Raw genomic sequence first — 14697 nt, forward strand, 5'->3', positions numbered from 1 at the left:
TTGTCCAGTTCGAGGTGAGTAATCGCTGTTCTGATATCCAGAAACTATTTTCGGTCATCAGAGATGGTAGCAGCAACATTATGTACTAAATAAGTTAGGTTAGGAGCCCGTAAAATGGCAGCCATCCCCTCCGGTGCCATTATTATCCACAAACCTCCATTCCGCTTTATCCCAGTGTACTATAGATACTGTCCACCCATCTGATATCTGCTAGTGACAGCACGGCACTTGTGATTAAATACAGATTATTACTTCACCTCTCGCTCTAAATCCCTGGATTGCTTCAGGCAGTTTTAAAAACGCCTCACCTCTGAACACTGCACCTTATTGGTGGTTGAAAATCCACATGACTCTCTGTAGGTACAACAAAGAGGCCAAAATGAAATCTGTTTGGGCTGTTCAGATTATTAACACAATGACAATACAGGGATAGAGCCTCTATTTTATCACAGTTCATATCAGACCAGGATACAATTTGTACTAGACAGGTACAGAGTCTTGGTGTCTGTTTACCTGACTGTCACTCAGTCTGTCTGGTGTTCTGTTAAGCATGCATAGTGCTTGATTCTGGACCTTTTAGTCAGGTTTTTCTATACACGCGTTTCTGGTGGAAACTGACCTTTTGGAACCTCAGCGAAGGTTATTCACCGGCGCTAGGGTTGTACCTTGTCTTAGCTTTGGGAGTGTTTTGTTTTATCTCTTTCATTCTACCTGGAAAAACTCAACTTGTCTATCTTCCAAAGAAGAACAATAATCTTTTTGAATCCATTGCCTTCTTCAAGAATTTCGTCTTCATCTCTTCCTTTGAGACACTCTTGAACCAACAGTGTTGGACCTTAGAACTGAAGAACTACAGCTTGGTCCCACTTTACGGAAAGACAAGGACCCTAAACAGAAACTACCTGACACACTACAATAGATAACTAAGTATCTGTGATCGGTAGCGATGATCCCTACTAAGCTTCTGATGTACCGGGGTCCACGCGGTTGCGCCCCTCGCTCCGAGGCTCGTGGAGACACATTCAGGCGTAGGAAATCGTGTGGAGAGTTGTTTCAGAAAGGGTACAGGGTGAGGTTGGGGCCGCATGGGATGGCTATGGAGAAGGAGAGGCAGAAGAGACCATATCTTGGTCTCTGGACCTCTCTGAGCTTTCTCTGCAAATGGGGTAAGAATAAAGATCTAGTGCCATAGTTACTCTGTAGGGTAAGAATAAAGATCTAGTGCCATAGTTACTCTGTAGGGTAAGAATAAAGATCTAGTGCCATAGTTACTCTGTGGGGTAAGAATAAAGATCTAGTGCCATAGTTACTCTGTAGGGTAAGAATAAAGATCTAGTGCCACAGTTACTCTGTAGGGTAAGAATAAAGATCTAGTGCCATAGTTACTCTGTAGGGTAAGAATAATGATCTAGTGCCATAGTTACTCTGTAGGGTAAGAATAAAGATCTAGTGCCATAGTTACTCTGTAGGGTAAGACTAAAGATCTAGTGCCATAGTTACTCTGTAGGGTAAGAATAAAGATCTAGTGCCATAGTTACTCTGTGGGGTAAGAATAAAGATCTAGTGTCACAGTTACTCTGTAGGGTAAGAATAAAGATCTAGTGCCATAGTTACTCTGTGGGGTAAGAATAAAGATCTAGTGCCACAGTTACTCTGTGGGGTAAGAATAAAGATCTAGTGCCACAGTTACTCTGTAGGGTAAGAATAAAGATCTAGTGCCATAGTTACTCTGTGGGGTAAGAATAAAGATCTAGTGCCATAGTTACTCTGTAGGGTAAGAATAAAGATCTAGTGCCACAGTTACTCTGTAGGGTAAGAATAAAGATCTAGTGCCATAGTTACTCTGTAGGGTAAGAATAATGATCTAGTGCCATAGTTACTCTGTAGGGTAAGAATAAAGATCTAGTGCCATAGTTACTCTGTAGGGTAAGACTAAAGATCTAGTGCCATAGTTACTCTGTAGGGTAAGAATAAAGATCTAGTGCCATAGTTACTCTGTGGGGTAAGAATAAAGATCTAGTGCCACAGTTACTCTGTAGGGTAAGAATAAAGATCTAGTGCCATAGTTACTCTGTGGGGTAAGAATAAAGATCTAGTGCCACAGTTACTCTGTGGGGTAAGAATAAAGATCTAGTGCCACAGTTACTCTGTAGGGTAAGAATAAAGATCTAGTGCCACAGTTACTCTGTGGGGTAAGAATAAAGATCTAGTGCCACAGTTACTCTGTGGGGTAAGAATAAAGATCTAGTGCCATAGTTACTCTGTAGGGTAAGAATAAAGATCTAGTGCCATAGTTACTCTGTAGGGTAAGACTAATGATCTAGTGCCATAGTTACTCTGTAGGGTAAGAATAAAGATCTAGTGCCATAGTTACTCTGTGGGGTAAGAATAAAGATCTAGTGCCATAGTTACTCTGTGGGGTAAGAATAAAGATCTAGTGCCATAGTTACTCTGTAGGGTAAGACTAATGATCTAGTGCCATAGTTACTCTGTAGGGTAAGACTAATGATCTAGTGCCATAGTTACTCTGTAGGGTAAGAATAAAGATCTAGTGCCATAGTTACTCTGTGGGGTAAGACTAATGATCTAGTGCCATAGTTACTCTGTAGGGTAAGAATAATGATCTAGTGCCATAGTTACTCTGTAGGGTAAGAATAATGATCTAGTGCCATAGTTACTCTGTAGGGTAAGACTAATGATCTAGTGCCATAGTTACTCTGTGGGGTAAGAATAAAGATCTAGTGCCATAGTTACTCTGTAGGGTAAGACTAATGATCTAGTGCCATAGTTACTCTGTAGGGTAAGAATAAAGATCTAGTGCCATAGTTACTCTGTAGGGTAAGACTAATGATCTAGTGCCATAGTTACTCTGTAGGGTAAGAATAATGATCTAGTGCCATAGTTACTCTGTAGGGTAAGAATAAAGATCTAGTGCCATAGTTACTCTGTGGGGTAAGAATAATGATCTAGTGCCATAGTTACTCTGTAGGGTAAGAATGGTAGAATATATGGGGTCTGGGTCATGTTCAAACAGTCTGGCTCGTCCAGTATACGCTTCCTTTCCAAATGGGGTGACAATAGAGATCCATGGGGCAATAGTCAAACTGTGGTTCTGTCTGTTTAAACATAGTTTATACAAGTACTAATCACAATCTATACTTCCTCTTAAAATGGGATAAGAATGGTAGAACATGGGGTCTGGGCCATGTTCAAAGAATGTATCTAGTTATCTCCAAATGCTGTAAGGACTAAGGTCTGGGAAGGGTATGGAGTCTCTCATTGTGGTTATGATTCTTATTCTTTACTCTGCAGTGTGGTTCCAATGGCTTAGTATGTTGGGGGGGGGGGTGATGGTAGCATCTGGGTTGTGGGTTTGATTCGTGGTACTGTATCTGTTACGTGTGATGAGGCTTGCAGTTTGATGTGTTGTATGGTCTTGCTGCATGATAGTTCCAAGCACTTTCTCACTGTACGCAGGAGAGAACGATTTTGTTTACAGATGTCTCTACCAGTTGAGGCTGGTGTGAGGAGCTATAGGAGGAGAGGCTCGTAATGGCTGGAATGGAATAAATGGAACAATATCAAACATATGGAAACCACATGTTTTACCCCGTTCCGTTTATTCCAGTCCAGCCATTATAATGAGCATGTCCTCCTATTGTTCCTCCCACCAGCCTCCACTGGTATCAACCATGAATTAAACTATGAACAGATCCCCCAAAATACAAAGAGATTTGAAAAATACAAATATAAGTAACTGTTTAACATTGTCCTGCCCTGTTAACCTCAGTCTCTACAAGTTATTCCATCCAGAATGAATAGAAATACACATTGGTATGCATGGCACACACACACACACACACACACACACACACACACACACACACACACACACACACACACACACACACACACACACACACACGGTAGATCAGAGCAGGGAATATATTGGTGTTATGTAAACTGGCATTGAGGCAGGTGTTGCATTGTTTCTCTAACCCCTGGACTCAGACACATGTAGGACACTAAGTTTACAGTACATGACACTACTGTACTGTATATAGGCCTATTTTACAGTATATCCTCCTTATAGGCAACAGGCCACACTGTAAAACACTATCCTTTTAGGTATGATTATTAACCTTTATTTATCTCTCTCTCTCTCTCTCTCTCTCTCTCTCTCTCTCAGGCTTAAGATTCCTGAGAGCCTTGAGATTGATACAGTTCTCAGAAATTTTACAGTTTTTGAATATCTTAAAAACAAGGTAAGTATAGGGCTTTCATTGGACTACCGCCACCACTCCAGCACGGTAGCACCACAACAACTATCTACAGAATCCATCTGACATAGAAGCTCGGGGTCAGGTTTGCTCTCTAGACACTCTCTGGACACTGCTGTAACACTTTATTTTACAGTCCTGTTCCAGACTTATACTAACACATTTAAACTTATGTGGTAACAACTCTTCAAAGCATGCATTGAGCATTTGTAGTAGCTCCCTGGTATAAATGTTACATATAGTAGCTCCCTGGTATAAATGTTACATATAGTATACTCCCTGGTACAAATTTTACATATAGTATACTCCCTGGTATAAATGTTACATATAGTATACTCCCTGGTACAAATTTTACATATAGTATACTCCCTGGTATAAATGTTACAGATAGTATACTCCCTGGTATAAATGTTACATATAGTATACTCCCTGGTATAAATGTTACATATAGTATACTCCCTGGAATAAATGTTACATATAGTATCTCCCCGGTATAAATGTTACATATAGTTTACTCCCTGGTATAAATGTTACATATAGTATACTCCCTGGTATAACTGTTACATATAGTATACTCCCTGGTATAAATGTTACATATAGTTCCTCCCCGGTATAAATGTTACATATAGTATACTCCCCGGTATAAATGTTACATATAGTAGCTCCCTGGTATAAATGTTACATATAGTTTACTCCCTGGTATAAATGTTACATATAGTAGCTCCCTGGTATAAATGTTACATATAGTATCTCCCTGGTATAAATGTTACATATAGTATACTCCCTGGTATAAATGTTACATATAGTATACTCCCTGGTACAAATTTTACATATAGTATACTCCCTGGTATACATGTTACATATAGTATACTCCCTGGTATAAATGGTACATATAGTATCTCCCTGGTATAAATGTTACATATAGTTTACTCCCTGGTATAAATGTTACAGGTAGTATACTCCCTGGTATAAATGTTACATATAGTAGCTCCCTGGTATAAATGTTACATATAGTATACTCCCTGGTACAAATTTTACATATATTATACTCCCTGGTATAAATGTTACAGGTAGTATACTCCCTGGTATAAATGTTACATATAGTATACTCCCTGGTACAAATTTGACATATAGTATACTCCCTGGTATAAATGTTACATATAGTATCTCCCTGGTATAAATGGTACATATAGTATACTCCCTGGTATAAATGGTACATATAGTATACTCCCTGGTATAAATGTTACATATAGTATACTCCTGGTATAAATGTCACATATAGTATACTCCCTGGTATAAATGTTACATATAGTATACTCCCTGGTATGAATGTTACATATAGTATCTCCCTGGTATAAATGTTACATATAGTAGCTCCCTGGTATAAATGTTACATATAGTATCTCCCCGGTATAAATGTTACATATAGTATACTCCCTGGTATAAATGTTACATATAGTATACTCCCTGGTACAAATTTTACATATAGTATACTCCCTGGTATAAATGTTACATATAGTATACTCCCTGGTATAAATGGTACATATAGTATCTCCCTGGTATAAATGTTACATATAGTTTACTCCCTGGTATAAATGTTACAGGTAGTATACTCCCTGGTATAAATGTTACATATAGTAGCTCCCTGGTATAAATGGTACATATAGTATACTCCCTGGTATAAATGTTACATATAGTATACTCCCTGGTACAAATTGTACATATAGTATACTCCCTGGTATAAATGGTACATATAGTATACTCCCTGGTATAAATGGTACATATAGTATACTCCCTGGTATAAATGTTACATATAGTATACTCCTGGTATAAATGTTACATATAGTATACTCCCTGGTATAAATGTTACATATAGTATACTCCCTGGTATGAATGTTACATATAGTATACTCCCTGGTATACATGGTACATATAGTATACTCCCTGGTATAAATGGTACATATAGTATACTCCCTGGTATAAATGGTACATATAGTATACTCCCTGGTATAAATGGTACATATAGTATACTCCCTGGTATAAATGTTACATATAGTATACTCCCTGGTATAAATGGTACATATAGTATACTCCCTGGTATAAATGGTACATATAGTATACTCCCTGGTATAAATGTTACATATAGTATACTCCCTGGTATAAATGGTACATATAGTAGCTCCCTGGTATAAATGTTACATATAGTATACTCCCTGGTATAAATGTTACATATAGTAGCTCCCTGGTATAAATGTTACATATAGTATACTCCCTGGTATAAATGTTACATATAGTATACTCCCTGGTATAAATGGTACATATAGTATACTCCCTGGTATAAATGTTACATATAGTATACTCCCTGGTATAAATGTTACATATAGTAGCTCCCTGGTATAAATGGTACATATAGTATACTCCCCGGTATAAATGTTACATATAGTAGCTCCCTGGTATAAATGGTACATATAGTATACTCCCTGGTATAAATGTTACATATAGTATACTCCCTGGTATAAATGTTACATATAGTATACTCCCTGGTATATAAATGGTACATATAAATATACTCCTGGTATAAATGTTACATATAGTAGCTCCCTGGTATAAATGTTACATATAGTATACTCCCTGGTATAAATGTTACATATAGTATACTCCTGGTATAAATGTTACATATAGTATACTCCTATATAAATGTTACATATAGTATAGTAGCTCCCTGGTATAAATGTATAAATGTTACATATAGTATACTCCCTGGTATAAATGTTACATATAGTATACTCCTGGTATAAATGGTACATATAGTATACTCCCTGGTATAATGTTACATAGTATACTCCCTGGTATAAATGGTACATATAGTATACTCCCTGGTATAAATGGTACATATAGTATACTATAAATGTTACATATAGTATACTCCCTGGTATAAATGTCACTGGTATAAATGTTACATATAGTACATCTCCCTGGTATAAATGTTACATATAGTATACTCCCTATAAATGTTACATAAATGTTAAATGTTACATATAGTATACTCCCTGGTATAAATGTTACATATATATACTCCCTGGTATAAATGTTACATATAGTATACTCCCTGGTATAAATGGTACATATAGTATCTCCCTGGTATAAATGTTACATATAGTATACTCCCTGGTATAAATGTTACATATCCTGGTATAAATGTACATATAGTAGCTCCCTGGTATAAATGTTACATATAGTATACTCCCTGGTATAAATGTTACATATAGTATACTCCTGGTATAAATGTTACATATTAGTACATATAGTATACTCCTGGTATAAATGGTACATATAGTATACTCCCTGGTATAAATGGTACATATAGTATACTCCCTGGTATAAATGTTACATATAGTATACTCCTGGTATAAATGTTACATATAGTATCCCTGGTATAAATGTTACATCCCTGGTATAAATGTTACATATAGTATACTCCCTGGTATAAATGTTACATATAGTATACTCCCTGGTATAAATGTTACATATAGTATACTCCTGGTATAAATGTTACATATAGTATACTCCCTGGTATAAATGGTACATATAGTATACTCCCTGGTATAAATGGTACATATAGTATACTCCCTGGTATAAATGTTACATATAGTAGCTCCCTGGTATAAATGTTACATAAATAGTAGCTCCCTGGTATAAATGTTACATATAGTATACTCCCTGGTATAAATGGTACATATAATGGTATAAATGTTAATATAGTATACTCCCTGGTATAAATGTTACATATAGTATACTCCCTGGTATAAATGTTACATACATATAGTATACTCCCTGGTATAAATGTTACATATAGTAGCTCCCTGGTATAAATGGTAAATAAATGTTACATATAGTATACTCCCTGGTATAAATGTTACATATAGTAGCTCCCTGGTATAAATGGTACATATAGTATACTCCCTGGTATAAATGTTACATATAGTAGCTCCCTGGTATAAATGGTTACATATAGTAGCTCCCTGGTATAAATGTTACTATAGTATACCCTGGTATAAATGTTACATATAGTAGCTCCTGGTATAAATGTTACATATAGTATACATATAAATGGTACATATAGTAGCTCCCTGGTATAAATGGTACATATAGTATACTCCCTGGTATAAATGGTACATATAGTATAAATGTTACATATAGTATAATAAATGGTACATATAGTATACTCCCTGGTATAAATGGTACATATAGTATACTCCCTGGTATAAATGGTACATATAGTAGCTCCCTGGTATAAATGTTACATATAGTATACTCCCTGGTATAAATGGTACATATAGTAGCTCCCACGGTGCTTATTCCAATGAGTCTCACTCATGTCATCTGAAATTGTTATGTAATCACTATGTATTTTAACTTTCATTTCCCCATGTAGTGGCTGAGTAAATAGCAGGACTGTACAGTAAAGTGTCACTGAGGTTGTCTCTTGATGACTGTTTGGCCCAGCGTGCCTCTCCTGTCCTTTCTGGGCTCTTAACACTGTAAACACAGAGACGTTGATTAATGTACAGTAATCCTCTCTTTCTGTGGCTTAGCCCTCGTGTACAGGTGAGGGAGAGATAGTGAGGGAAGGAAAAAGAGATGGAGGGAAGAGAGAGAGAGAGAGAGAGGGCGGGAAAGGGAAAGTGTATGATGTATGTGGACCGATCCTGAACTAAAGCATGACACGTTCCCTATTACACCAGGGCAAGAATAGGCACTACAGTAGCTGTTGACTATATGTAGGAAACACAACACAAGATGATGGTTAGAGTGCTGGCAACAGCATTCCACAAAAGCTGTCATGACATAATGTACGTTCTTAGCAGTTCAATAGAGTAATCCCTTTCAGCTTAATGAATTTTGTTTGGTTTTATTGCATTTTTGTTTTTGACCTGATCCCACCCCCCTAGAGACCCACAGTCCCATTCATTTCCTGGCTTAGCGAAAGAGAAAATAATAGAACATTTTGCTTTTATAATTTTTTACTTGCATCTTACATTTTATTTAGCATCTTACTGGCATACCATGCCAGACATAAAGACAGAACTTGACGTAATGATAAAATAATGACAGGAGCAGAGAGTACATGTACAGGACAGTACGGTACTTTACAACCTAAGCCAGGTGTTTTCTAGCCTCACCATCTCAGACCCAATAGATGAGCCTCTCCCATTACATTATTCTCTTTCTGTCACCCTTACCTGGTCTGGATCTCTTTGAGAGATTTTTATGGTTCTTATTCTACCCAGCAATTCCATCAAGCTGGTGAACCTGTGTTCCATCTTCATAAGCACATGGCTAACAGCTGCCGGATTCATACATTTGGTAAGTGGCTGGGCGGGGGGGTTGGGCTACGGGGGGAGTAAGGGAGGTGAGAACTCCTAACGCTTGGTCCGAAAACAACCTCTAGCCCCTCCCTTCCCCCTGGATGTGTGGCAGATCTGAAGTGCTGAAGGGTCCCTGACCAACCCCTACTTCCTACCCCCCGGGGACTCCTGTATGTCCGAAATGATCGGATAGGTATGTAAGCAATACGGAACAAAATATATGCAGTTGTGGGCACTAAAAATGTATTTAAAAAAAAGAACCTACACTGCGGTATAGATTTTTTGTGACAAACTATCGCTGGGATACCCTAGAGCGCCGTGTTGCTGGGATACCCTAGAGCACCGTGTTGCTGGGATACCCTAGAGCGCCGTGTTGCTGGGATACCCTAGAGCACCGTGTTGCTGGGATACCCTAGAGCGCCGTGTTGGTGGGATACCCTAGAGCACCGTGTTGCTGGGATACCCTAGAGCGCCGTGTTGCTGGGATACCCTAGAGCACCGTGTTGCTGGGATACCCTAGAGCACCCATTACGGCAATAGTTCTGCCAGTACCAAAATACAACATGTTCAGTGCCCGTAACTGTATGAAAATCCCCAGCCTTTTTGAAGGCAAGGTGAGGCAGAAAATGACCATATTGCTTAAACCTATCTGATCCTCTCAGATCCACAGCAGGGCCTAGGGGGTAGTGGCCCGGGCTTGATTTGGGAATCGGCATGTTAGTTAAAAAGGCTAGGTGGGCGCCATCTTTGTATAGCCCCCATCCACCCAGTTCAGATGTGCTGCCACCCGAGGGGAGGGGGCTAGGGATTGCCTTCGGACCGGCCAATAGAGGGTGTTTCCATGTGATGATGAAGAGCTAGGGGCGCTTTAATCAATCAGTAGAACTACAGATCAATGTCTGTCCTTTTTATCAGTGAAATGACAGCTCAATCAATCAACAATGTCTGTCCTTTTTTCAGTTTTTCTCTTATTTCTTACACACAGCTGGCTCAAGTTGTCAGTACATTTATGTCAATGGCTCAACCAACAGTACAATAACACACCAACTAATATAGCATTAGAACATGCAGGAGGATACCTCTAACCTCCTGACACTAGATGGCAGCATCAGCTCAATATTAAGGTTCCAGAAATGCTGCTTTCTCTGATCAGAGTGAAAGCACGATAGTTCAGCAGGGCCAGATTCAATCAAACTTGTGTTGAGAAGGTTATATGCAGGGCCTTTGTTTGCAAACTGCTGCCCTAAGTGTCAGAACCATGTCGTGTTCAGTTCAGTTCACTTGTTTCCGAACTGGAGGCACTAACCAGTGGAGGAGGTACTTGATAGTGTCACAGCATCCTCAACCACGCCGGAAATGCATTAGTCCACTGGAAGACATGTTTGTTGGCTACTGTGTAAACTCTGCAATGCTGGCTTGATTGACTCTTAAGACCATGTTGATGGTAAGACAAACCTAGAGCACCTGCATGCACAGAACACATAGAACCTGCTTCAGGGGTTGTGATCAAAATCCTTCCAATGTTTTTGCTTAAGACTGACATTCTACCCTGTTCAAATCTCTTTCCCGCTCCCGTTTTTAGGTGGAAAACTCAGGGGATCCTTGGGAAAACTTCCAAAATTCCCAGTCACTTTCCTATTGGGAATGTGTCTACTTGCTCATGGTCACTATGTCAACAGTGGGCTACGGGGACGTCTATGCAAAAACCACCCTGGGACGCCTGTTCATGGTCTTCTTCATCCTTGGGGGTTTGGTAAAACAACGTTTTTCTCCCCCCTTTGCCCCCTCCCCCCCCACCCTCAACCCGCCTGTCCCCATTTTCACACTATATAGAACTGTTATTACCAGACAGAACAGGTAGTCTTTCAATGTCTTCATCAATGTTAGCAATGTTTACATAGCACTGTTAAGCTTACTTATTTTTATATGTACAGTATAAAGTGCATTCGGAAAGTACTCAGACCTCTTGACTTTTTCCACGTTTTGTTACGTTACAGGCTTATTCTAAAATGGATTAAAAACATTTTTTGGGTTGCTTCTGTGTGTCGCTCTGGATGGGAGTCTGTTAGATGACTAATGTGATGTAGTTGTTGAGCGGCTTCACTGCAAGTATATTCTATGTTTTAAACATTCAATCAATCTACACACAATACCCCATAATGACAAAGCAAAAACAGGTTTTTATAAATTTGGGCAAATGTATAAAAAAAATACAAAACTGAAATATCACAAGTATTCCGATCCTTTACTCAGTACTTTGTTGAAGCACCTTTGGCAGTGATTACTGCCTCAAGTCTTCTTGGGTATGATGCTACAAGCTTGGCACACTTGTATTTGGGGAGTTTCTCCCATTCTTCTGTGCAGATCCTCTCACGCTCTGTCAGGTTGGATGGGGTGCGTCGCTGCATAGCTATTTTCAGGTCTCTTCAGAGATGTTCAAGGACACTCTGAGACTTGTCCCGAAGCCACTCCTGCGTTGTCTTGGCTGTGTGCTTAGGGTCATTGTCCTGTTGGAAAGTGAACCTTAACCCCCAGTCTGAGGTCCTGAGCGCTCTGGAGCAGGTTTTCATCAAGGTACTCCCTGCCACTGAAAAACATCCCCACAGCATGATGCTGCCACCACCATGCTTCACCGTAGGGATGGTGCCAGGTTTCCTCCAAAGGTGACGCTTGGCATTCAGACCAAATATTTCAATCTTGGTTTCATCAGACCAGAGCATCTTGTTTCTCATGGTCTGAGAATCTTTAGGTGCATTTTGGCAAACTCCAAGCAGGCTGTCATGTGCCTTTTACTGAGGAGTGTCTTCACTCTGGCCACTCTACCATAAAGGCCTGATTGGTCGAGCGCTGCAGAGATGCTTGTCCTTCTGGAAGGTTCTCCATCTCCGCAGAGGAGCTCTGGAACTCTGTCAGTGACCATCGGGTTCTTGGTCACCTCCCTGCCCAAGGCCCTTCTCCTCCGATTGCTAAGTCTGGCAGGGCGGCCAGCTCTAGGAAGAGTCTTGGTGGTTCCAAATTTATTCCATTTAAGAATGATGGAGGCCACTGTGTTCTTGGGGACCTTCAATGCTGCATACATTTTCTGGTACACTTCCCCAGATCTGTGCCTCGACACAATCCTGTCTCGGAGCTCTACAGACAATTCCTTCGACCTCATGGCTTAGTTTTTGCTCTGACATGCACTGTCAGCTGTGGGACCTTACATACTGTAGACAGGTGTGTGCCTTTCCAAATCATGTCCAATCAATTGCATTTACCACAGGTGGACTCCAATCAAGTTGTAGAAACATCTCAAGGATGATGAATGGAAACAGGATGCACCTGAGCTCAATTTCGAGTCTCATAGCAAAGGGTCTGAATAGTTATGTAAATAAGGTATTTCTGTTTTTATTATTAATACAATTACAAACATTTCTAAACATTTTTTTGGCTTTGTCATTATGGGGTATTGTGTGTAGATTGATGAGGGAAAAAAAATAATTTAATACATTTTAAAATAAGGCTGTAACGTAACAAAATGTGGAAAAAGTCAAGGGGTCTGAATACTTTCCGAAAGTGCTGTAAGTACCTGCTTAGGTTACTATTGATGCTATTTGTCTATTAGGACTATTGCTGTGATGCCTCCTGTAGTAGCCTACTGTATATTTGCACTTGACAATAGTCACTCATGTCTTGCTTCCCTCCCTATAGCTTGTGGATTGTATTTGTCTGAAGAGTAGAGTTATAAGATAATGTGCTACTAGCAGATTGATAATGCGGTTGTTGCTGTTCTTCTTAAAGCAGTCTGTTGTTTCAGGACTACCCCCTTCCTCTCGTGTCCCTCCCCACTATTCCAACAAACACAGTGGCAGGAAGACCAGGCCTAGGCCAGCCTGAGTGATACCATAGCGACCGCAGCTCTTTACACTCTGACATTTAACCCCAGTCAGAACAGCACCCCCTAGAGGAAAATGGGCTCACTGCAGCTCAACAGATTTATGTTAGTTTAGACTGTTAGCCTGTAACTCGATCCATCTCATATGATCCAATAGAAGATGACCTCCAGCTGTTTGAGAGTGTGCCGTGTGGTTGTCATAGCGATGTGAAGAAAGAAAGAGAAAGAAACAAAGAAAGAAAGAGTGTTACTCTGTCTGGAGGCTGTTTAGGTCTGTTTCCTATCAGGAGTGCCATTAAATTACTCCATTGTGGTGATTCTGTAAACCCAGATCAAACTCAAAGCAGCGCTCACATCAACCTCACATCGTAACACATTATTTCCCCTGGATTTGGGTTTCGTGAGTATATTGGCTTAGTAAAAGCTTAATGGATAAAACAGTAATGAAATAGCTCAATAGTTCATGGTTAGCTGAACAGTTCGGTTGGTAGAGTGTAGCTCAGTTGGTAGTGCATGGCGCTTGCAATGCCAGGATTGTGGGTACGATTCCCAAGGGGGTCCAGTATGAAAATGTATGTATTCACTACTGTAAGTCGCTCTGGATAAGAGCATCTGCTAAATGACTAAAATGTCAACATAAAAACAGCAAAAACCTGAACAGTTAGTGGATAGCTAAACATTAAGCAACAGCTCAACAGTTTGTGAATAGCTATAAGGTTAGCAAACTTCTCAAAGGTTGGTGGTTAGCAAGCAACTCAACAGGTAGTGGGTAGTTAAATGGATAGCAACAATCTAGACATTTCGCTAAACGGTTTACAAACAACACTTTGTGAATAACTAAACAGTTAGTGGGTAGATAAATGGCTAGTTAAAAGCTCAGCAGCTAAAGAGTTATCAAAAATGGCTAAACAGTGCTAGCGGGATATTGCTGTTGACATAGGCAGTTAAGAGTGAAGTACCTCCGGACAGGACAGGAGGCTGCAACTTTGCAAAATGCATCCAGCTCATTCCCACTGCCCTCCAAATGAGTCTTAATGTGTTTTGCAGCTGTGGACCATCAGGCCGGCCTGCTCAAATCAACCTGCCACATCATTGGTGTTTGTTGGACAAAACATGGCACATAGGTTTTTTTCCCCTCTTCTCTTTTGCTACTTCCAGATGTTTTAGATCCTAT

The 14697-nt window shown here is 39.7% G+C and overlaps 1 protein-coding gene across 9 annotated transcripts in view; it reads left to right on the forward strand.

Moving 5' to 3' along the window:
• Positions 1–14697, forward strand: part of kcnma1a (potassium large conductance calcium-activated channel, subfamily M, alpha member 1a) — a 314116-nt gene that overhangs the window by 218725 nt on the left and 80694 nt on the right. For all 9 annotated transcript variants that reach the window (XM_065012741.1, XM_065012744.1, XM_065012743.1 and 6 more), the window contains exons 6-8: positions 4190–4265; positions 9572–9647; positions 11232–11402. In XM_065012741.1, coding sequence (XP_064868813.1) covers positions 4190–4265; positions 9572–9647; positions 11232–11402 — 323 coding nt within the window. The remainder of the gene's footprint in view (positions 1–4189; positions 4266–9571; positions 9648–11231; positions 11403–14697) is intronic.

This window comes from Oncorhynchus nerka, linkage group LG28 (genome assembly GCF_034236695.1).
Source record: "Oncorhynchus nerka isolate Pitt River linkage group LG28, Oner_Uvic_2.0, whole genome shotgun sequence".
NCBI lineage: Eukaryota > Metazoa > Chordata > Actinopteri > Salmoniformes > Salmonidae > Oncorhynchus > Oncorhynchus nerka.